Here is a 25,777-nt window from a genome sequence, read left to right as displayed (position 1 = left end):
TTCAGCAACATTCCTGGCCTCTACCTATTAGAGATTCGTGTAATACCCCCGTCCCCAAGTTGTAACAATCCAAAATGTCTCTAGACATTGTCATATGTCTTCTGGGCAAAATTGTCCCTGATCGAGATCACTTCTCTAGAGAAAACATTCCCAATATTTTAGTAAAATCATACTTTTATGTTGCCAGATGTATGCTTTTAAAGTTAGCTAATAAGTTGCATTGTGTTAAAATTGTCCTTGAAAAACCTTTATATTGGTGAACCTCTGGTGTTGTGAAGCTGAAAAGAGTAAGAGTCCTAGACTCATTTTCTCTAGTTTCTTGTTTCATTTCTGTGGTAGCCTCCCATTCTCTAGTATAAGAAAAATCAAGTTCTTATTTGAAAAGGGATAGACTGTTGGGTAAATAAAGCAAAAGAGCTTGTAGTTGAACCAATGTAATTGAAAGTGTGATGCTTTGTGGTTCCATTATCTTTTCATTTCACTGATACACTTGATTCCACATAAATATGCACTGATGGGAGGTTTTGACCCACTGTACTGACACTGAGAATTTAATAAATACTGAGAATTATTTGCCATATTGGAGAACTTGTACTTAATTCAGCGTGATGTGGAACAATTGGAAATTTTCAGTAGAGGACTACAAATTATTTCTTTAAAATACAGCTCTAATTAGCTAAGCCTGATACTAAGAGTGAGTTTACGCTGGGAGTAGTAGTAGGGTAGGTTAGAAGATGGGAAACTGGAGTCAGGCAAATTAATTAGAAGGAGCCTATAGCAATAGTCTAGGATAGCTGTTCTCAAAGTGTGAGGTCTCTAGACTCCTTTATGCTTTTAAAAATTGTTGAAGACTTGAAACAGTTTTTATTTAGGTAGGTTATACCTACTGGTATTTACTGTGCAGAAATTAAAATAATTTCATTTTAAAACAGATTTTAAGAGATTTTGAAAGTTAATCTGCTAACAAACCATTTTATGAAAAATTTAATAAGTTAATGACAAGGGCAGCGTTGTCTTCCTTTTTTGCAGATCTCTTTAAAAGTCTGACTTAACAGAAGACCACTGGATTTGCAGATCTTTTGCATTCAGATGGTTAATGTGTTGTTTTGGTTGAAGTATGTGAACAAAATCCAGCCTCATACAGATATGTAGTTGGAAAGGGAAGGTTGATTTATTTGTTTTTTACAGTTTGGATATCTTTAATAATCAAACGGAGTTTTTAATAGCCTTTTCAAATAATCGTAGATATTTATTGACATTGCACTCAAACTTTTTTAAAGGTTTGTTGCAATGTGGAATCTGAAACTATATCATTGAACTTTAGGTACTCTGTTATATTAAAATTCATTTGTCCATGCACTTTGAGTGGGTATTTATTCACGCATGATTTTATGACATCATACATTGGTCATTTAGAAATTATTGGTTCACTAAGTTATACAACTCTTCCAAATGTTAACAAATTTAATTGTACAGTTGTTAATATTTCTTCCACTCATCTCATTAGATGAGTCTGTTTAAGAGTTGGGAAGCTGACAAGCTCATTGTGGTGGACACAAGCTTTCAAAATTCTAATTTTCACTTTAAATCTGAATAACCATAGTTTGTCATTTATTCTTTGAAATAAAAATGGTGTTCCATGAAAAAAATATGCTGGTTCAGCTTTCTACTCAAAAAGTAACCACACAAATGTTTTACCTTGAGATAACCCTTGTATTTCAATAGGCACACTTGCTTTTGAGTACTTTCCATTTTATTCCAAAGAATAATCAGAATATTAAAAAGATGTGTACTGAAATTTTGAGAAGTGATACAATCAATACTTTTTAGTGCTTCATCAAGGACATTCAAGTCAAAGATGTTTTTGTACTATAAGTGGGTGGCAGTAAAGAATTCAGTGACTGTTAGTACAGTTTGGGGTCATTGTCCTTATTCGTGCTCAGGTTATAGCAGTTTTATATACCATTGATTTTTGCACCTCAATGCAGAGGTCAGCACAGTAAAATAAAGCAAATAATGTCTAATACTTACTATGAAAATAGTTTTGACTTCATAGACTCCTTCAAAAGAGGTCTTGGGTATTTTTACTTTTATTTTTATTTATTATTATTATTTTTTTAAGTCCATAGCACCCAGTATTCCTTGGTGGTCTCCCATCCAAGTACTAACCAGGCCCAACCCTGCTTAGCTTCTGAGATTAGACGGGATCCGGCGTGTTCAGGGTGGCATGGCTGTAGACTTGGGTACTTTTAGAGAACTTTGAACCACACTTTGAGAACCACTGATCTAGGACAATGATTTTTCACAATAGAGCATATAGCCCCTAAGCTTCTTTGAAAAGTCTCCACTGTACCTACCCCTCTTTACTTCAGCCAAGGTAGCCTCTGCTGATGTCTTTTTTATATATGGGGTTCCATAGCTAAAAATATTTGAAAACCACTGATCAAGGGGAAAGAATTGAAAGCCTGAAAAAAAATCGAGTTGCCTGAATTAGGACTATCTATTCACATAGGGAACAGTTTGTCCTCCATGAATATGTGTTGCAGTCACTCATCACTTCATACCTTTGTTTAGCCTTGCTTCCTTGTGCTTCTGTGAGACAAGATTACTGTTATCTGCACACCTAACTCTTCTTGCCTGTAATAAGCTTCTTAAGAAATAGACAAATTGGTTTGTAAATAAAGATGAGTAGTAGGGAATGAGGCTAGAGATGTGAGATGAGTGGAAAAGAATAGATGATCAGAGTGACCTGAGTATATTGTGTTCTGTTGTTTGCAGTAGTGCTTTATGGTTGTGATACATGGTCAGTAGATGACACTGAAGTATTGGGGAACATGTTATGTATGAAGTTCTAGTTAGGCATTGATCAGTCATGGTTTAGAGTGAAGAGAAATTATACTTTTCTAATTTAAAATATTGTAAAGCATAGGTTGAAAAACAAAAACCTCCTTTTGAGGAGCTCTAGTTTGAGACAACTTTCTTCTAACAGTCCTTTGTTGGAGGCCGTATAATGTATATTGTTCAGATGCAGAAATCGAGGTCTAAGAAGTTGGGTATCATGCCTTAACTACAGTTATACAGTAGCAAGTGGCAGAGGTTTTCAATTCCTTTTTTACTTTTTATTTTGAATTAATTTTTGATTTACAGAGAATTGTAGACATAAGTGGCAGAGATTTAAATACAGATATGTCTCACTCCAAAGCTATTGTACTCTTTTCACTACTGTTTTTAAAATGACAGTTATGTTAAAGGGATGAAAAAATTGCTACTCGACTATGTAAGGTAGGAGCTGTATTAGATACTATGAGTTATTTTTAGTTAATTTACACCCTAATGGGAGAAATTGAGCAAACTCAAGATGCTGTTTATCAGAGCAGCAAACAGCTCTTACGCTCAAGGTGCAGGTATAACAACAAATATATTGCATAACTAACAGCTAGGAGGCGTTAGTGTATGTAACGAGTGGAAGGAGAGGGGAAGGGGAAGTGTTTCTATAAGATAAGAGTCTGAAGGCTCTAATTTGAGGAAGTCTTGTGAAACAGGTGAGGCTTGAGCAGCAATTTTGAGAAAGAGGACATAGTTTTTAGAAAAAAAAAGTTAATGTTCTAACAAAATGAAAAAGACTTGATTTCTGGGGCTCAGTCATAGGAAAGGTACTGTAAGACAAGAGGATAGCAGATTTGCTGGGATGTGTGATATTAGGTGATTAAGAGTAAACTAATCTCTTCTTCCTGGAGTTCTACCTAACTCCTAACCAAGCTTCCTCTCTTATCCAAGGCAAAAATCAACATTTTTCCCTTCAGTGTAACTATGGATGATAATTTCTGTCTTCCTCTAGTATTTTTGTGAAGGTTAGATGAGAGACTATATGAAAAAATAATTTTTAAACTAGTACATTCATCTAACCAAATACTTGTTTTTGCTCTTTACTGAGTTTGATACAAAGGAACTCAGTGAAGTGGAAAGGAAAAATTACAGGCATACCTCATTTTATTCCACTTCGCTTTAATGATTGCACTTTACAGAGATGATGCATTCCTCCCCGCCCCACCCCGCCCCTCCAAATTGAAGGCAAGACCTTCTACCAGTGAAAATATTGTTACTCACTTTATTGTGATACTTGCCTTACTGTGGTGATCTGGAACCAAACCTGCAGTATATCCAAGGTGTGCCTGTACTTCCCATTTGTGTAACTTTGTATTGTCAGAGAGCAGCAAGCTTGCTTAGTCATTCAGATAGCATTTAAAGTTGGCAGTTGCTTGGTTGTTACCATGTGTCTGTCCACCACTTTTCTGGAAGAAAACTAAGTTTTGTCATTGTGCGTAGAGTTCACAAAGCTCACAAAAAGTCGATGTAAAAGCCAGGACATCAGTTTATTGAATGAACTTCAGTTGGGACAGTGTGGGAATACTGGACTACTGATGTTATTAAGGCTACCTCTTTCTTGTATCTGACATTCTGGATTATTAATTAGAAAATCGAGCATAGAGAGCAGAGTAAATTTAAGAGCATTGTCTCTTTCTGTAAAGCACTATTTCATTTTTATCCTTTCTAAATATGTCTTACACACAAAAAACAAATTGCAAGGAGTGTAAGTATGTTCATCCATAAAGGAAGTGTTTAATCTTTGCAGGAAACATCATCTAGGCTATGGGTATGCCTTATAAATCATTAGTCCATAAGACATTACCTGTCTGGTAACTACAATGCCCATGTTTGCCAGAGACATGTCTCTTTCCCCTGATAGTGCTGGGTCAATACTGCCAAATTTTGGGTGTGTAGTCTCATTTATAGTGAATGCAAAATCATTTCCCTCTAGTTGTCACTGTTCTTTCTCTAGGACAGCTCTAGGCTCTAGCTAGACTCTAGGAACATAGCTTCTGGAGTCAATACAGTCATGTGTCACTTCACAGGAATGTGGTCTGGGAAATGTGTCATTAGGCGATTTCTTTGTTGTACTAACATCATAGAGTGTACTTATACAAACCTAGGTGGTAGAGCTACTAGGACACACCCAGGCCATGCAGTACACTTATGGACCACTGTCAAATAGGCAGTCCCTTGTTGACTGAACCGTTATGCAGTGCATGACTATGATAGCTTTGTGATCTGGGGCACGTTCTTCTTCTGCCTCAATTTCACCATTTGTAAAATAGAGATAAAAATACCTTATGGGATTCTTGGGAAGTTTACGTGCTTAGAATAATGGCCGGGACATAGTAAGAACTCAAATGTTAGCTAGTATGATTTATTCCAGGAATGTGTGATATGCCTTTAAACTCAAATGGATTAGAAGTTTCGCACATTTCAGTCTCTACCTAGGATTACTTCTTTCTCTTTTTTGAATGGATTTTCTACATTTTTTAAAATGGAAAAATAATGCAAATAACTGCACCCTATTAATCTTTTGTTATTGTTAATAGAGGGAATATTACAGAAAAGTTTGGATCCTCTGAATCTTCTGCCCTATGTTTCATTTACTTTCCTCTCTCCAGAGACACCACTTCTATATATTTTTTTAGACTTCTTCTTTACTTTTACTAAGTAACATGTATTGTCTTTTTTATCTTACGTAAAGAATCTGCCAAATATATCTTTTCACAACTGCTTTTTTCCTTTTTTTAAAAGATTTTTATTAAAATATAGCTAACATACAATATTATATTAGTTTCAGGTGTATACCATAGTTATTCAACATTTATTTACCTAAAAAAGTGATCACCATGATAAGTTCAGCAACTAATTGACACTGTACAAAACTATCACAACATGCTTTTTTTCATTAAACAACCTTTATTTGAAATAACTCTCAAAGTTTAACTGTTCAGATGTTCTGGTGGTGCCTTATTTTTGATACTATATCCTGGGTACATACTTAGCAGAGTGCTCTGATTCACTCTTTTAGTTGGGGTCATTTAAGATTAGTGGCATCACCACATAATAAACTAAGTACATTTATTATATGATTGTCGTATGAGGGAAACTGGGCTTGGTGTTCAGGTATTAGGCCAGATAGGATAGGTACACAAATACCTATTCTTGTGTTACCTTACTTGGGATCTTTTCCTTTCTTCAATTTCTGGTCCCTTGAGGCCTAGTTTACATTCTAAATCCCCAGGAATTTTTTCTCACATTTTCAGTTCATCTTATGACTTAATTTTGACTTCCTTATTATGCTTCCTGGCACTTACGTGCTCTTCGAGTTTTTAAAGTATGGGTCCTTTCTCTGATTATATTAAGTTACAAACCCAAAGCCTGTTGGAACTAGGCAGCTGATGAAAGTGAGTGATAGTGGATGAGTATTGTGGCACATTTGGACAGTACATGGCTCTGACATAAGGGTGCAGTTGCTGCTAAACTGCAGACTGTTATTGCCATGAAATAATTACAGTCTAGTTTGCTTATCATCAGGTTTATCATGAAAAACCAAAAATTTATTTTAAATGTTGTCAGCTAATTAAAGATAATATATACATGAGCATTTCTCCATACATATATATATACGTATGTATACAATACACCCTGTATTAGATAGATGTAAACAAATTGTAAAGTGCCGTGGAAACCCAGAGGAATGACTAATTGCTAGAGTTAGGGAAGACTTATGAAAGAATGAATTAGTAGGTCATTTGGCAGGGTCCAAGGTAGAAGAAGTGCATATTTCATTGAGTCAGTGATGTTTCATAGCATAGTCAGGAAAACGATTTGTTCAGAGAGCAAAGGGTTAAATGTATTAGCTATTTCTTAATTTCTAGCAGTAATAAAAATCATGAGGTTATTTCCAAAATCTTGATTTGCTCCCATGGTGATAATTTTTTAAAGTACACTTAGAATTCCACTATTATGAAGGTTGAGACTAAGCCAAGCTTATCTTTGCCAGAACCAAAAAGATAGGCTGAGCTTGAGTGAGATGCTTTTCTTCCAGGAGTCTAAATTGGATTCGGTCCCTGCATTGTCCCTTGTTCTTGGGTCTGGAACAGATGAATTTCTGTAGTACTACACATGTTCTTGCTTTTGTTTAGTGTAGTCCTTCCTAGGATTTAGAGTGTTAATGGGATGTCAGAAGATGGGTTAAACTGGAGCACTTCTTTAACCTTGAGAAACTTGCTAAACATCTGATCCTGTTTTCTCATCTGTTAAATACAGGCGATGATGCATAATATCCTTTTAAGGATGTTGAGATAATATATAAGAGCTTATAAACTATGAGATGTTTCTCAGGGTATTACTACAGATCCCTTTTTGAAATATATGTGTGATGCTAGGTTTCTGTGTTAGGATAAGATTATTAAAAATCAAATTCTGATTGTTAGGAGCTATGAATTTGGTCTGTAAAACCTAGTGCCCACTGCAACTCAGATAAGCACTAAAATCATCTATAAAGACCAGTTTCACAGAGAAAAATTTTATTGCTCAGATTTTGAATCCTAACCTGTCTGCTACATAGATGTCAGACTTACATGAACAAATTGCTGTTTATGGGGGTGAAAAGAAGTGGATCACAAATTTAGCATGATAACTGTATTACAACTCATAGTTTTTGCCTTACTGATGATGAGTCAAAAATCTTAGCAGATACAGGAAAGTGAATCTAGTAGGGACTGTGACCCAAGAGAGCAGAGGAGAGAGATTGCAATTAAAATGAGTTAGTCCAGACATCTAACCCCTAGCACAACTGTCAATTCAGAATGAACTCTTGAAAAGCAAATATGTAGATAGACCCATAGAGGTCTAGACTTCTGCTGAGTACTTCCAAGAGTATTTCTCCTGGAAAAGAGAGTCACCAGTTAGTATGGTAAAGGCCCAGTTTGTCACTTTGTGACACCTGATAAATTGGGAAGGCGAGAAACTTAAAGCAGATCTCATTATTGAAAGAGAAATGATAATTACATGAAATACAGCCTTTAGTTCCAAGGGAAAGCATTAGAGTCACTGGAGGAGCCTTTCAAAATACAGTTGTGTACATCCCAACCGTGGACATTTTGATTGCATATTTCTAAAATGGGATCTAGGGCTGTTGTATTTTGAAAAACTTGCCAGCTAATTCTGACGTGGCCCTCTTGAACCATAGGTTTCAGTGAATTTTGTTTCAGGAGTTATTAAATTTCTAGAAGTTGAGATAAAGAACTGAGTGTTGGGATTTTTTTTTCCCCCTAGGGGAGTTTAAGGGACAGAATGTTAATTTCTGTAAAAGCATTAGGTATTTAGGACAGCTTCATCTTTTCCAACATTGCACAAAATGTTTCAGGTGTTAGACTACCTAGAAGTGTTAATGGGACACTGGTACACTGTGGAAAGCACCTCAAAATATATTTAATTCTGTTATATGAACGAGGCATGATTTAACTAGGAAAAAAATAACTCCATTATATGTATATTATAGGAAAATCATAGTACCAGTCACAAAATCCAAGTAAACATGATTGGCAGTTTTCTGAGTTTTTATATTAAAAGCAGTTTACTCATTATTTTCTTGTCTGCCAGCAGTTAGGTGGTCGCAGATATCTTAAGTTTAAGGAAAATTTATGGAAGGGGAAAGCTTTTACTTTTGAGTAAACTACGTTTAACTTGTTTTTATCCAAATTGAGAGGGAAAAAAACCCAAACTTCCCTTTTGTTCTTGTTGGGACATTTTAATGCAATTCATTAAGTGATTGGGTATATAGTTTGGTTACTGGAGGGGAATATCCAGTATGAGGAATGGGGGGTTTTCACCAAAGGTATTCTGTAATGTTTCCAGAAGTAATAGAAGATAGATTGGTAGGAAGCCATAAAGAATAAATAATCTTAGGAAGTAATCTCAAAGAGAATGTCAGGGCACCAGAATCTCTGGGATTTGAAGATGGGAGAGGCTTGTCAAAATCTAGGATAGTGGACCTGAAATCTTTATTGAGAAGGGGCTTATGTTTTAAAAAAGGTCAAAAAAAAATATTGTTTTAAAGGGATGGTTGTTGGTGGAATCCGAAGTTTTTAACATCCCATTTAATGATTCTTAATCAGCTCAATTTTACAAGGTCTATTTTATCATACAGAGTTAGGATGTGAGTGAATATTATGCTATAGTTTGAACAGGTATAGACTGATATATTTTATGAAACAATTACATTGTATTTTTTAAAAAGTGACAATTTTTTCTTCTTTTCAGCTTTCTGAAGCAAAGACTCATTTTGAAGATGTTTAATAAGTCATTTGGAACACCCTTTGGGGGTAGTACAGGTGGCTTTGGCACAACTTCAACTTTTGGGCAGAGTAAGTTTTAAAACAAAAAGCGGAGAGGAATCTTAAGCTATTCTTATTAAGAACAAATCTACTCTGATGACCTTAGATGGGAATTTTATTCATACTTTGTCTTTATAACAAAATCTTTTTGAAAAATGACCAGGATAAGATCTTGTAAAAATTTTCTAAGAAAATAGAAGTAAGTTCTGAGTTTTCATGGCTTACTGATCATCAGTAGAAGGCACTTAACATATTTTTATTAATTGGTTCTTTTAGCAGAAAGTTATAATTTGTTAACAGATTTTCAGACCAGGAAATGACTTGTTTAATAAGTCTAATGCAGTTATTGAATAACTACTCTGAGATTTGCTCTGTGAATAAGATATGACATTCAGAAATAGAACTGTTAAAATTTCAAAGTCCCTAATCCCCACCAGCCTTCCAGAGATTTACTTCCCCTCCCATGTATTATACATAACACTAGTTACTTACAGCAACTCTTATTTGCTCATTTTTAAACTTTTGTTAAAAATTTTTGTATGTGCTTCGAAGTAACATTGGTTAATAATGTATAACATAATATAGTATACAACAGGTATACAACATAATTTGATGTCTATATACTATATAGCATGCTCACCACCAAAAGTCTAGTTTCTGTCACTATACATTTGACTCCCTTTACCTTAGCCCTCCACCTGTACTCCCTTCCCCTTTGTTAACTACCATTCTGTTGTCTGAGTGTTTTTGGTTTGTTTGTTCATTTCTTTTTTGTTTTATATTTCACATATGAGTGAAACTGTATGGTTTTTGTCCTTTTTTTAGTGTAATATCCCCCAAACTTCATTTATACTGTTGCAAATGGCAGTATTTCATTTTATATGACTGAGTAGTATTCCAGTGTCTATTTGTCTCCCCCCCACCCCCCGCACATATATATATATACACACACACAAACACACACACACACACACACCACATCTTTATCCATTTATCCATTCGTGGACACTTAGGTTGTTTCTATATCTTGGCTGTTTCTATATCTTGACTATTATAAATAATGCTGCAGTGAACATAGGGGTGAGGGGTGCATATATCTTTTTGAATTAGTGTTTTTATGTTCTTCAGATAAAGACCCAGAAAAAAATTTGCTGGATCATATGATAGTTTTAGTCTTAATTTTTTTGAGGACCCTCCATATTTTTTTCCATAATGACTATACCAATCTACAATCCCACCAACAGTGTATGAGACTTGCCTTAAACTTACACAAAAGTAGAAAAATTGGTATACTGAACTGTCATGTACTTATCTCCCAGCTTTAGCAATCAACATTTTCCCAGTCTTGTTTTTATCCTCTTTTTTGTTTTTTGTTTTTGGAGGGGGAGGGATGAGAGGAGCATCAGAACAGAGTATTTTTAATGCAAATCCCAGAAACTTCCTCTAAGTAATGCAGATTTTTAGAAAGCGTAACTACCAAACCTAAATTATACCTAATAAAAATAACAATAGAGAAAAATTTTCAGGTGTCTCATGACCTCTTCTTAAAGTACTCTACATCTAGGTCCTTGGTTTTTAAAGCAAGAGTGTCCATAAGCATCATTTTTGGAGATTTCCTTTTTTTTTCAAAGTACATAATTCCCATCCTAGAAATATGAAATTAGGATCTCTGGGGTTGGAACTTGAACATGTGTATTTTGAAAAAGTTACGTACTTTTGTACGTAACTTACAGTCACTAGTTACCTTGGCTCTCTTTTTTTAACCTATCAAAATCTATAACTTTTATTGAAAAGTCACACCTTTTCACTTTAAGTTTCCTTACTTCACCTGGGGACAATGAATAAAATGTCTGTGGCTTAATTTTAACTCTGTAATTAGTAGTCTGATGGAATTTTGAAAAATGGTTTTCAGATTAGACCAATGGTCCTGTCCAAGTGCAGAATGTTAAGAAATATTAAACTGTTTTTTATTGTGTTACCTGGCTTAAATTTTATTCTGACCCTGGCTTTTGCTTTTTCAGATACTGGCTTTGGCACTGCTAGTGGAGGGGCATTTGGAACATCTGCATTTGGTTCTAGCAGCAGTACTGGAAGCTTGTTTGGAAACTCACAAACCAAACCAGGTAGAGGCTTATTTGGAATAGAGTTGGTTTATTCGCAGCTGGTATAAGACTTCACATAAGTATAAGGCTCCAATCTGTCTAATTTAACTATTTTTAACTCCTTTCCATCTCCCAGGAGGATTATTTGGTACCAATTCATTTAGCCAGCCAGCTACTTCGACAAGCACTGGCTTTGGGTTTGGCACATCAACAGGAACATCAAATAGCTTGTTTGGAACTGCAAGCACAGGGACCAGTCTCTTCTCATCCCAAAACAATGCCTTTGCACAAAATAAACCAACTGGCTTTGGAAGTAAGTAGGACATTATTGAACTTCTACATCTAACAATTTGATTTGCTTATTGAATGTGTTCTTTTTTCTCCTTTTCCATATGTTCATCTCCCCTTCTTTTCCCTCCAGATGGCAAAAACATGGGGAGAAGAAAACTTCAAAATTTATTGAAAGCTTAATAGGCTAGAAACTAGGAGGGAGATATGTACATATCTTTAAGAATAGAAATCAGAGAAGCACTAGTTTTTAAGGGATATGCAGAGATAGAGGCACCTGATATAGAATGACCAGAGATAGGATGAAAAGCCAGGTCAGAGTAGTATCAGAGTTGTTAATACAGGAGAATTTCAAGGAGGAATGTGTGTAGTGAACAGTATTATATGGCGAGGTCACCTACTTGTCTCCATTTCATATTTGGTATGAAGAGACTAAAGCAGCAATGACATACTGGCCATGACATTGTTACTCCTTCATTTCTTGTCCATGGCAGATGTTTTCGATTGATGGCTTCTTTCTTTTTAAGTCCAGATGTGGCTTGGGGATACTTCTCTACGCAGTTCTTTAAACAGGTGTGCTCTGTGAATTGATGCCATTCCCAGTGCGAGTGAATGGCAGATCGAATAAGTTAGGCAGCTGTCAGTATTTTTACAAAGGGAAAGTTGTTTGTGGGGATATTGAAATATTTAACCAAGACAATATAAAGTACAATCTAAACTGTTCACTTTAAACTGTATTTAGGACATGTTTTTAGAAAAGAAATAGCAATTTTCCAGTGAGAAATCATATTCTTCTTAACTTGGTAATTAGGATGCCATTTAATATTAAATATTGGTAGATAATTTTTTATTATTGATATTTCTGGCACATATATGTAACTTCTTTAGAAGTATCATATTTTGAAAAATATATTCCTTAGATAACAGTTAAATTCACTCTTATGTAATTTTAAAACTCTGCTTTTTGGAAAAGTAAGGAAATCAGAAGATTTATTTTTTCTATAAAATGATCAACATGCCTACTGATTTTTTAAAAATTATTCTTCTGGGTGAAATTTTACATTAACCTGTGTTTGGTTGCCATAATAGGACCATTTGTATATTTTAACCTTTTTAGTTATATTTGGGTGTTTGTGGTAATATATGTAAATAAAATATACTATGGCCTTTGTTAAGTCTGTTGCAGTGTTTTCAGAAATACAGGCTGATTCTGTATCTAGTCTTGCCAAGAAAGGAGGAATGAGATAAAATTTATGATGAAACAAAGTACTGTTTCTTTTCACTTGTAATCCAAGTATGCCTAAGAAGGGCTTCATGGCACTTAGCGGACTAAAGGATTCAAATTTTGTTTCACTTCAAAGTTGTGAGCCTAGAATTAAGTGTGTTTTTATATGAAATATCTGTTTGTAGGTATTTAGTAGGGAGATTTGAATAAGAAAGTACTGCCGCACTGGTACCACATCCCACTTCCAAGATATTTTATAGATTCTTACATTCTTTACTGTTACCATCTAATTTTTCTTTCTAATTTATAGATTTTGGAACAAGTACTAGCAGTGGGGGACTTTTTGGAACTACAAATACCACCTCCAATCCTTTTGGTAGCACATCTGGCTCTCTCTTTGGGCCAAGTAGTTTTACAGCAGCTCCTACTGGGACTACTATTAAATTTAATGTAAGTATTTTTTTCCAGTCTTTGTGGAATTTCTCTCCCATTTGTATATTTATTTGCAGGATGAATCATAAAATCTTTCCAGTTATGCACAGCTTAGTCTCTTCCTAAAAGATGTGTTAAGAACAAAAATCTGTATATTGTTGAAGTTTTAAAACATAAATCTAGATTATAATGCATATTTGATTTATGCTCAACCCAGTCAAATCTATATTCACAAAGTTGATTATAATGACTAAGATAAGGTTCAACTTGTATTTATTGTGTTTATAATTTGGCCTCTGAATGGTCAACCATTCTTTATGGAAATAAGGAATGTCGGAGCAAAATATAAAAGAATAATTGAAAATAAGGCTTCTTTAAGGAAATATATGAAATAATTCATCAAGATTCTGTATGCTGGTTAAAAATAAAACTTTTGTTGATGAAATGGCAAAATGGAGCAGTAGAGTTTTGTGTTTTCTTAGCTTTTTGAGAGGCATTGGGTAGAGGGTTAGAGTGGAAGATTTATTTAAAAAAATATATGGAATACCACCTGATATAAGATACCACTTGATGTGATTGGTTAGAGATACTTAGGATAGACTGAAAATGGAGTTAGCCTAGTGGAAATCTCTGGCAAAAATACAGCATGGCAAAACTTCTTAAAATTCATTCCAGAAAGTGAAGAATTTCTCAGGTAAGATGGTGAATTCATAGTACTGAATTTTAAACAAAGTTAAATATAAACAGTAGTGGAAAATACTGTGTATTGTCTCTTAGAAAGTACAATAATTGAGAAAACTGACAACATAGGTAGGAATCTTTAGTAGTTTATCATGCCTTTTTCCTCAAATGATTATAAGGAAAAAACCAGGCTTCCATATTTGTTCAATGCAACAACAGTTGTAAAGCAGACACTTCAGGGCAGAAAAGGAGGTATAGCTCAGAAAAAGAGGTTTAAATGTATAAGATAAATTAGATAAAGTTTATCTCACAGAGAATATGAAGTATATTTTAGTAGATAGATGGCTTGGTTATAGGATTAATCTCTGAGTTTGTGCTAACTATTATTGAGATTGACTTATTCAATAACCTTAATGTAGGGAGATAAGAGAAAGGCAATGTATTTAATTGAGCACCCTTGAAACCATCTCTTTAGTAAATGACCTGGGGGGACTAGTTGTAGAGTTCAGTGGTAGAATAATTGTATCTGTGAAAGTAGGGATATAAAGCTTGGATTTACATGTTTGCTTTAGACTTTCACATTTGCCTTTGTCTTCCTTTGTAGCCTCCAACTGGTACAGATACTATGGTTAAAGCTGGAGTTAGTACTAATATCAGCACCAAGCACCAGTGTATTACTGCAATGAAAGAATATGAAAGCAAGTCACTAGAGGTCAGTAAAATGTATACAGGATATCAGCCTAACCTTTTAAATCTATTGGAAAGTAGTTTTTGAAAATGATTTTGATTATTTTTAGAATCAATTCGTTTACATTGAGTTTATGTAAAAAATTAACATTAAATAATCAAAAAAATTTTTAAATTAATGTATTATTTATAGATATGTATTACTTTAGGCAAGGATAATATTCAGCTTTTATGCACCATTATAGACTACTAGTAGTCTGTTCTGATTGAATGTTGCCCACACTACACTGGGTAATGTGTATATGTGTGCTCATACATGTATTTTTAGTAAACTTATGCAAAGTCATAAATATACAACGTAGTAAGTTTTCACTTAGTGAACACACCCATATAACCAGGATCCAAATCAAGACATAAGATTACCAGCATCCCTAATGTCCCCCTTGTACCCTGCTCCCAGTCATAATCCTCCCCTTTCAAAGGTAACTGCTATTCTAACTTCCCATGTTTTGCTCATTTCTGTATATAAATGGAATCTTACATTATGTATACTTAAGTCTGTCTTTCAAAGTTGAGATCATCCATGTTGTTGCATGAAGTTAGTGTGTTCGTTCTCAATGCTGTGTAAAATAGTTCTTTGTACCTTTTGACTGTCATCCCTATTTGTAGCTGTTGCTTCTTTCTATACTCCAACTGTGTTTGCTTTATTGGAAAATGCAGAAAACACCCTGAGACAAAACTGTTAAACTTTATCCCTTTTTTCCTTAAATTTTCCAAACTCCAGAATCTTCATCTTTTAATCAACTAATTTTTACACTTAGAGTGGGAGTATTACAGCATTATACTAAAAGAATCATTTATAAAAGAATTAAAATTGAGATGTGGTTGGTCCTTTGGCCTGTAGTTTTATGACAATTATGAATTTTAATGTCTACTGTACACTATTGTAAATGTTCTTCTGTAATGATATTAAGTTAATGTCATTCATAGTTTTCTGTTTTTTAGTCATGGTTCGTATGTGAACATAGAACTTGAATACTAAATTCAAGTATTTAGTCTCCTAAATCACTTTTTTTGGCTACATATTAAGATTGGAAATATGTTTTCCTTCTCTCTAGGAACTTCGTTTAGAGGATTATCAGGCTAACCGGAAAGGCCCGCAGAACCAGGTGGGAGCAGGTACCACAACTGGCTTGTTTGGGTCTTCTCCGGCCACCTCCAGTGCAACAGGACTCTTCAGCTCCTCTACCACTAATTCAGGCTTTGCATATGGTCAGAACAAAACAGCCTTTGGAACTAGTAAGCACTTGACATCACATTGGGCCATATTGAGGAGGGACAGACAAAAAGGAAACCATAGTTATCATTTTGTCACAAGTGCTATGAGAAAAATAATTCAGGGACACTGGAGAAATAGGGAGTGCCTGAAACATATGTGGAGGTGAGAAGACATACAGTTTTAAGTGAAAATAGTTAAAAAGGGCTTTCCTGATGAGATAACATTTGAGCAGTGACAAATCTGAAGAAGGTGAAGGATATAAGGCTATATAGATTTCTAGGGGGAAAAGCATTTCAGCTAGAGGAAACTATAAATCTAAAAATGCTGAGTTTTTGACAAAGAGGAGAGAACAGGGGAAGGACTGGGGGATATAGGGACAATATTTTGTAAGACTTTGTGGGCCCGTGTCAAGATTTGAATTTTTATTTGTGTCGGGAAGCCATTTGAGGTTTTAGAAAGAGAAGTCATGTGATTATGAGGGAAGGATCATTCTGAAGGCTGCTATATTAAGAATAGACTGTAAGGGAACAAGGATGGAAACAAATAGGTTAGAAAAGCTATTGCTCTGTCTACACAAGAAATGATTGTGGCTTGGATGAGAATGGTGCAGTGGAGATGGTAAGAATGTCAGATTCTGGACCTAATTTGATTATGGAACTGGTGGGATTTGCTGATGGATTGACTTGATTTGAGATGTGAAAGAAGGAAGTCTTTGCCCTACAAGGTTAAAGTACATTCATAGACTGAGTGTAGCACGGTATCTTCTAAAATAGAAGAAAGCTGTGGGCTCACAGAAAGGTTTCTTAGCACAGCCATGTTCTTGGGGTCAGAGTATTGTAGGAATTAAAGTCTGCAGCAAATCTGGAGTTAGGTGAAGGAGTGTGGAAAATGAAACAGATGTCCAGTTTGAATAGAGTAATTTAGATATGTAATCAGTATAAGGAGATTATTGTAGTAACTGGATAATGTGAGGTTTGGGGGTGGTTTTTCCTCCATTTTTCTTTTCTTTTATTTCTATTTCCTGAAAGGTACGACTGGATTTGGAACAAATCCAGGTGGTCTCTTTGGCCAACCAAATCAGCAAACGACCAGCCTCTTCAGCAAACCATTTGCTCAGGCCATAACCACCCCGAACACTGGCTTTTCCTTTGGTAATACCAGCACACTAGGACAGCCAAGCACCAACACCATGGTAAGGAAACAGGCCCTTAGTTAACTCCAGGTCTTTATAGAGCTAAGTAATAAGGCTTCTAATGATGTCAAACCAGCAAGTTCTACGTTTCTTAAGGGTTGATGGTATGTGGTAAAGGAAAAAGAGCAAAATTTTTTAATAATTAAGACCTAGTTTCCAGTCTGTACTTGTTGAGAGGCTGTTGAGCAAGTCACTTACCTTTTCTGAGCATATTTTCTTATCACTAATATCTGCTTAGTGTGCTAGAGTTTGCCATCCTGAAGCCTGGACATTGACGGCGGCCATTCTATAGAGTATAAGAGAAAATACTAGCAGAATATTTCAGAATGTTCTTTCACCTTGCTCCCTTATGCAGAGTTAGGCAAAGGAATTCGTTAAAATAAAAGGAGAACTAAAACTCAGAACCACATTGGATAATTGCTACTTCTGTGCTGAAAGAAAAAGAAAGTTCTCTCATTATTACCAGTTTATTTCTAGTGACTCTTTTAGGGAAGTGTAAAATTAATGATTAATTTGAGGTATGATTTATTGATTAGAAACCTTGGAATTTACCCTCACATAGACAGTTGAATTTTTAGTAAGAGTACCAAAATAATTCAGTAGGGGAAAGAATAATCTTTTCAACAAGTGATACTAGGACAACTGATTTTCCTTGTGCAGAAGAATGAGGTTGGGCACTTTGTTCACACCATCGTGATAATTATAAAAATTAACTCAAATACTTACATGTAAGAACTAAAATGTAAAACTCTTAAAAGAAAAAGTTGGGCAGTGGTTTCTTAGATTATGACACCAAAAATAAAAGCAGCAAAAGAAAATAATAGATTGAGCTTTATCAAAATTAAAAACTTTAGTGAGTCTAAAGGATACAATCAAGAAAGAAAATAACTACAGATGGGAGAAAATATTTGCAAGTCATGTATCTTGTAAAGGACTTGTATCCAGAACATATAAAGAATGCTTATAATTCAATAACAAATCAATAACTTATTAAAAAATGAGCCAAAGACCTGAATAGATATTTCTCCAAAGAAGATGTGTAAATGGCTGATAAACACATGGAAAGATACTCAACATCAGTAGTCATTAAGGAAATGCCTATCAAAACCACAATGAGATACTACTTCATACCCACTAGGAATGCTATAAGCAAAAAGGCAATAATAAGTGTTTTCAAGAATTTAGGAAAATTGGAATCTTCATTACTGGAAGGAATGTTAAATGGTGCAACCACTTTGGAAAACATTTTAGTGATTCCTCAAAATGCTAAGCAGGGTTACCATATATACCATAAATACCAAGTTGCACACCTTGGTATTTCTCCAAGAGAAATGAAAACATAAAAATTTGTACACAGATTATCATAACAGCTGAAAGATGGAAATAACCCAAATGTCTATGCTGAATGGATAAACAAATGTATATCCATACAGTGAAATATTATTTAGCCATAAAATGGGATGAAGTACTGACCGATACATGCTACAACATGGATTGACCATTTAAACGTGCTAAATAAAAGAAGCCACTCACTAAAGATTACATTTTGTATGATTTCATTATATGAAATGTTCTGAATGAACAAATCCATGGACACAGTAGATTAATAGTTGGATACCTAGGAATGGGGAGTGATTGCTAATGGGCCCAGGGTTTCTTTTTGGATGAAAATGTTTCTAAATTTGAAGACTGAGGATGGTTGTACAACTCTGAACATACCAAATAATCACTGAATAATCAGTTCATTTTAAATGGGTAAATTTTACGGTATTTGAATTATGTCTCAATGACATAATTGACGTAGTGTTTAAAAACGCTACATTGATTTCTCAGTTCAGCAATAGTCTTTCAGAGCAGTGTTTTTCTTTTGTTAACTAATGCATCAATAAAATATGTTAAACATTGGATGATACAAACTTCACTTACTTGAAATCTGTAGTTTCTCATGTCAGATTAAAACTTTTTAACATTACAATCCTGCCTCTGTCCAGATTAATTTGATTATTTTCAGTTATTTGATTCATAGTCCATTCCCCACCTCATTGTTGATTCTTGAACTTTCTGAAAATGAAGCACCCTATCATATTTTGTTGTCAGCGTTGCAACCCTGATATCTCTTGGAGCACAAGAGTTAGTGTCTTATTGGTTGCTGAGGACCTAGGAGCTCATTGGGTTTAGATGTAGGTATGAATTTCTGGTCCTGTCACTCAGGAGCTGTGACATATTAGGCAAATTTTTAACTGCTGTGAGCTTTATTTACTTCTGGAAAAATGGCCATGCTTTTTAGGGCTGTTGTGTAGAAAAGAGATGTTCTATGTAAAATATTTGGCATAGTACCTGTCACATAAGTTTGTTTTAAATGGCAACAATTATTAATCTAAGACTCTTAAAACTTGTGGAATATCTTTTAATCTAAATTACCTTTTGCAGGGTTTATTTGGAGTAACGCAAGCCTCTCAGCCTGGAGGTCTTTTTGGGACAGCTACAAACACCAGCACTGGGACAGCATTTGGAACAGGAACAGGTCTCTTTGGGCAGACCAATACTGGATTTGGTGCTGTTGGTTCGGTAGGTTTTTACACTTGTTTGTTATATAAAGATGTGTCTAAATCTGTTAAAGAACTTTCTAAAAAAGGTTTGGCTATCTTTCAAATATTTTATTGGGTATATGATATGATTTGATACTGATGGTAGCTAAAAGTTATTTGGTGCAAATTAAAACTAGGTAACTCTAATAGGTTAATTTTCAGATAGTAAGTTCTTTTTTAAACTTCTTTGCCTCAGTGCTTTTGTGTGCGGTTTTCTTCTGATAGCAAAATATCACTCCAGTTAAATTGTTGAGTCTAAATTGAGATGCTTTCATTCTTAAAATCAGGTAATTTTTAACTCCTAGTTCTAACCTCTGTTTTGGATGACAGGTTGGTATGATATTCGAGAATTAAATATTTCTGGTGTCAGTCAAGTTGCCAAAGTTGTTGGTATTCTCACTATTCTCATACTGCTGGAGGCTTAACTGAGTTATTTTCTTTGTTAAGTCATTTAAGTAAAAAAATTACTATTCAGTTATATACTTGAAGCAAAGTAAAAACAGAAGTAAATTTTATCTTACCACTTTAGATGAGAAAATCAGTATGAAACAATTTGTTTTATGTGCCCATTATAAAAAGCTTTGAATATGCTGTCGTGGGAGGTTTCAAAAAAAAAGAAAAATCTACAAAACGTAATTTTTGTGTGTGTGTGTGGAGTTTGAAATCAGTTCTTCTTAACTTTGGGCAGCTAATTGATGTGAGAAATTTAGAAAATTATTTAATGCTTTTCAGAAAGTTCTTATTTTTTAATAACTTTACTGAGATATAATTCACATATGCCATACGATTTACCCTTTTAAAGTTTACAATTCAGTGGTTTTTAGTATATTCTCAGAGTGTGCAACTATCACCAATCAATTTTAGAACATATTAATTACCCTAAAAAGAAACCTCATACTCATTTGTACCCACTTCTCATTACCTCCAATCACCTCAGATATCCTTTCTGTCTATGGATTTACCTATTTTGGACATTTCATATAAATGGAATCACATAATTTGGTGTCTTTGTGACTGATTTCTTTCACTTAGCATGGTATTTTAAAGGTTTATTCATGTTGTAGCGTGTATAAATTTTTTTATTGTAACTGTTTCTACTGGAAAATTAAATAAATGATACTAAATGCATGATTCATTTCTGTTACCAGGTAAAAAATATTTGATTTCCATGTTATTTTCTTCTTTTCTTCGCTGAAATCTTATATTTGCTGAGGGATTCCATTAATTTCTCAGGCCAGGAGCATTCTGTATTTATAAAGTTTATCTTGCTCAGATTGATTTATTTTCAGATAGTTTTTATCTTCCTTCAACCTTTTTCATAAATGTGATGACATCTCTCCTTACCCCACACCCAATCCAGTATACCTGAGGTAACCTCTATTTGCCATTTGGTGTGTGCCGTTATACTACTTAAAATTTTCCTGTATTCTCTTCTTTTTAGACCCTGTTTGGCAATAACAAGCTTACTACATTTGGAACCAGCACAACCAGTGCTCCTTCATTTGGTACAACCAGTGGCGGGCTCTTTGGTAACAAACCAACCCTGACTTTAGGAACCAATACAAACACTTCCAATTTTGGTACATATAAAAAGCAGGTTTGGCTCTCTTAAAGTTACACTGACTATACCACACATCATTCTCTTGATTCATATGATTGGGAATATTAAAATTCTCAGGTAAGCCAGGGCTTGATGTGAGGTACAAGAGGGAAAGGTTTAAAAATCATGAACATGGGTTGAGATACTTAGAGATATGTAAAATTGCCTTTCTTTATTCATATTTTTTGAATTCCCTGCTTTGGATAAAATGGGCCATTCATCACTTGCAGCAATACTTTGCATAAAGTTGGTTCTCTAATGGAAATAGATTTTTTTCAAAATCGGGAAACATTTTCTTTGGGTTATCTTACTGATAGTTGAGAAACCATAAATGAACTGCATTTGGATGAAATAACATATTCTGTTCAGCCAGGTTTCAAACTGGGAGGTATAGTGTACACGTGAGATTCTTTTTTAAAAATTTTTTGTTGTTTTTTGAGACTCAATGATTCTTATTGACAGTTGAAGCCTTTCTGGTTTAGGGGATTATTCAGTTTTCTTATAGTTGCAAAAGCTTCGTTTTTAAGTACATGTTCATTTTTTAAAATTTGGCAAATTCAAATAAGATTGAACAATAATTTACATAACAAACCCTAATCTACTCTTCGGAAATATGTTGGAAAAATTAAAACCCGTTTAATGGAAATATTAATTTCAAACAAAGCGTAATTTGTGGTAAATGCAATGTGGAAAGTATTTTATCATCAAGTGAAATAGCAGTTTGAGTATTTAAGAGTTTCATCTGCCAGTGAGTGCAAAGACATAGTTATTTGCCATAGGTCAGCAGTTACATTGTTTTTAAATGAGGTTTTAAATGATCTTGTACTCGAGAAAGAGACTACATTAAGCATCCTTTGGAAGGTTATATGTTTTCACAGAAATATGAAGGTCCTTGTCAGGTATCAGTTCCTAAATTTATGTATTCTATTTGATTTCTTTAACCCCTTTTGTTAGTTACTTGCTCAGTCCTAGTAATGATTATTGTTCCACTTATAATTCTTCTTGATTCCACTCTATGAAAGAATGATTTTGAGGCAGTGGACTTGGTTAGTATGGACACCTATTTTGTTTACTTGTCTTTGTTTATAAAATTAATTTACTTAAGCATTAAATCATTGTTGTTCAACCTTTTTTTTTTAATCAGTATCACTCTTCCCCAAAGAGCCATTGTAGACTATTTTTTTCTTACTCATCTTCTAACCCCATGATATTTTAATAGCACATATATATCATATTTGGTGTATGTACGCTTTGGAGGGCCATAAACCATTGTATATCTGTTATTTTTTTAACCCCCTCCAAAACCAGTTTTTGCTTCCTTTGAAAATGCATGTTTTTTTTTGTAGCACTTCATATTCAGAATTAAATGTTATTTCAATCATTTCAATCCGACAGGGTGCTTGTGTAGGCAATACTTGATAAAGTAGGCTGGACTTCTAAAATATATTTTGTTATTCCATGATTACAGATTTCTAATTTGGTGCATTTTTTTTTTTTATGAGTGTGTTTATACTTATGTTCAGTGATTTATAAATGAAAGTTCTCATCTTTATCTGATACGCCTCACTAGTTTTTGTGCTGAATTTTAATGGTCAATTTTTTTTCCCCCATCGTCGACCTAGTACCTGGCATAGAGTAGTTGTTCGCTAAAAGTTTGTTAAATGAATTAATAAATAAATAGGGCCCTGAGAGGAAGGATTTAATTATAAGTCTATTTAATTATAAGTCTTATGGGAATTACAGGCTAGTGAATTTTATTCTACTCTCGGGTGATATTATCATTCTGTTATTACTTGACGGATCCAGATCTATGTAAGGCTTTCTTTGATATTTCTGTTTTCTTGGGAAGCTCTCCACTTTGATTTTGTGGGCAGAGGTAATCTTCTGATTTAGAAATAAGTCATACAACAAATCTGGAAATTGAATAAGGTCATACAAAGATTTGGAACATCATTATGTTATTGTTAGTTGCACATTATCCAGTAACGGATTGTGTTTTGTCCTGATGGTGATTAATCCACAGAGTTAAAGATGAGGATACCAGCTGCAGTTGGTCTTGCCAAATCCTTATGTCATTCTTTAAAGTCATTAGCTCATTTTGTTGGTAAATATTCGTGACAGGGACAAGTTTGAGATTAACTGACTATATGAGTGTCTAAATTTCTGAATGAAGAAGAGTGTTCTTTCAGGAGAGAAATTACAGGAAGGTTGCCAACACTTGTAAGCAACAATTTAAAGAGGCTGACAATCTTTTGGGTATTGGTAAGATGATACTGAGCAATAAATCAATGGTTCTTCTATGCTGCATGGTTAAGGGACAGAAGGAGCTCTTTGTATACATAAACATTTGTAAGTTTTGGGTTTTTTTAAGGTATATTTAACATGTTAGTTTCAAGTATGTAATCATTTGATATTTGTATACATCGAGAAATGATCACTATAGTAAGTCTAGTTAATACCAGTCACCGTACATAGTTACAAAAGTTTTTTTTGGGATGAGAACTTTTATGATCTACTCTCTTGATCATCTTTCAAATATGCATACAGTATTATTAACTGTAGTTACCATGCTGTTCATTATATCCCCATGACTTACTTATTTTGTAACAAAGTTTACACCTTTTGACACCCTCCCCCTTTTTACCTATTTCACCTATCACCCACCTCCTGCCTCCGGCAACCACTGATCTGTTCTCTGTATCTGTGAGCACAGGTTTTTTTTTTATTGTTGTTGTTTTTGTTTTTTTATTTTTTAAGATTCCAAATATAAGTGAGATCATATGTCATTGTCTTTCCCTGACTTATTTCACTAAGTGTAATGCCTTCAAGGTTAATCTTGTTGTAAATGGCAAGATTTCCTTGTTTCTTATAACTGAATACTATTTCATTTTATGTATTTATTGCATATATTATATATTATATACATAACATACACCACATTTTCTTTATTCATTCATCCCTCAGTGGACACAGGTTGGTTTCAGATCTTGGCTATTGTAAATAATGCTGCTGTGAAGATGGCTTATATCTCTTTTTGAATTAAGTTTTTTATTTTCTTTGGATAAATACCCAGAAGTGGAATTGCTGGGTTGTGTGGTAGTTCTATTTTTAATTTTTTGAGGAACCTCCATACCAATGTCCATAGTGGCTGCGCTACACATTTCCATAACAGTGCACAAGGATTCCCTGTTTTGCACATCCTTGCCAATACTTTTTGATGATAGCCATTGTAACAGGTATGAGGTGATACCTTATGGTGGTTTTGATTTGCATTTCTCAAATGATTAATAATGTTCAGCACCTTTTCATGTACCTGTTGGCCATCTGTATGTTGTCTTTGGAAAAATGTCTATTCAGATCCTCTGCTTATTTTTAAATCAGATTGATTGTTTTGCTGTTAATATTTTGGGTATTAACCTCCTGTCAGATACATGATTCGCAAATCTTTTCTCCCATTCTCTAGGTTGCCTTTTCATTTTGTTGATGATTTCCTCTGCTGAGCAGAAGCTTTTTAGTTTGATGTAGTCTCAACTTGATTATTTTTGGTTTTGTTGCTTTGCTTTTGATGTCAGATCAGAAAAATCATCACCAAGACAGATATCAAGGAGCTTACTACCTATGTTTTCTTATAGGAGTTAGATGGTTTCAGGTCTTATGTTCAAGTCTTTAATCTGTTTTGAGTTAATTTTTATGTATGGTATAAGATGGTGGTCCAGTTTGATTCTTTTGCATGTGGCTGTCCAGTTTCCCAATACCATTCATTGAAAAGAATGTCCTTTCCCCATTGTATATTCTTGGCTCCTTTGTCGTAAATTAATTGACCATTGATTAATTATCCTTAATTTTAAAAATTGTTTTGAAATAACAGAGTTGATAAACTTTTGTCAGTAAGAATCGGAGGAAGTGTGTGGTATAAACAGTGTAAAGTGGAATTTATTTCCCTCCCGTGGGTTTGAGGTAGTTCACAAATATTTTGTTTTCTGCTGATAATGGGGATGGATGATCCTTTCTGGTTAAATTTTAACTCAAAAAAAAGAATCTCAAGGTACATTTTTTTAGTTTTTTCTTTTTAAAAAATTGTGCTTGAGTAGGCAGTACTTCATTTTTGTGGCATAACTATTAGCATGATTGAAGAAAAGATTTAATGAATGTATGAAATAAATGTATTGAGATTAAGTCATATTACTTGCTTGGATTTTTAAATGACTTTAGAAATATGTTTTCAAACTGATTAAATTCTTCCAATTTTTTTTCTTGATCTTTTTATTGAGGTAATAATTCAAATATTGGCACAACAAAAGTATAATATTTTTAGTTGATGATATTGCCATATAGTTCAAGATACTCTCTTTGTTCTGTAAATCTTTTATACTTGTTCTTCTCCATAATGCCTTTCCTTCACCTCGCCCCCCCGCCCCCCCATCCCCCGCCGCCATGATGCCTTTTAAAAAGACTTTTCACAAACAGGATTTACTGGCCCATGAT

At 34.2% G+C, this 25,777-nt stretch overlaps 1 protein-coding gene and 1 pseudogene across 7 annotated transcripts in view; one reads left to right on the top strand and one right to left on the bottom strand.

The window, feature by feature from the left end:
* The window catches only part of NUP98 (nucleoporin 98), an 81,741-nt gene that overhangs the window by 2,629 nt on the left and 53,335 nt on the right, over positions 1-25,777 (top strand). For 3 of the 7 annotated variants that reach the window (XM_011377433.2, XM_011377428.2, XM_011377429.2), the window contains 9 exons: positions 9,145-9,248; positions 11,240-11,341; positions 11,457-11,633; positions 13,144-13,283; positions 14,551-14,658; positions 15,752-15,932; positions 16,941-17,104; positions 19,535-19,672; positions 21,134-21,272. In XM_011377433.2, coding sequence (XP_011375735.1) covers positions 9,173-9,248; positions 11,240-11,341; positions 11,457-11,633; positions 13,144-13,283; positions 14,551-14,658; positions 15,752-15,932; positions 16,941-17,104; positions 19,535-19,672; positions 21,134-21,272 — 1,225 coding nt within the window. In that variant the 5' untranslated portion in view covers positions 9,145-9,172. The remainder of the gene's footprint in view (positions 1-9,144; positions 9,249-11,239; positions 11,342-11,456; positions 11,634-13,143; positions 13,284-14,550; positions 14,659-15,751; positions 15,933-16,940; positions 17,105-19,534; positions 19,673-21,133; positions 21,273-25,777) is intronic. The other 4 variants (XM_023521667.1, XM_011377431.2, XM_023521666.1 and 1 more) reach the window with 2 other exon arrangements.
* On the bottom strand, positions 2,121-2,239 carry LOC111730392 (annotated as a pseudogene).

The sequence above is a fragment of the Pteropus vampyrus genome, unplaced genomic scaffold (assembly GCF_000151845.1).
Source record: "Pteropus vampyrus isolate Shadow unplaced genomic scaffold, Pvam_2.0 Scaffold311, whole genome shotgun sequence".
NCBI lineage: Eukaryota > Metazoa > Chordata > Mammalia > Chiroptera > Pteropodidae > Pteropus > Pteropus vampyrus.
Note: the sequence above shows the minus strand (reverse complement) of the source record. Positions and strands in the feature narration are given on the sequence as shown.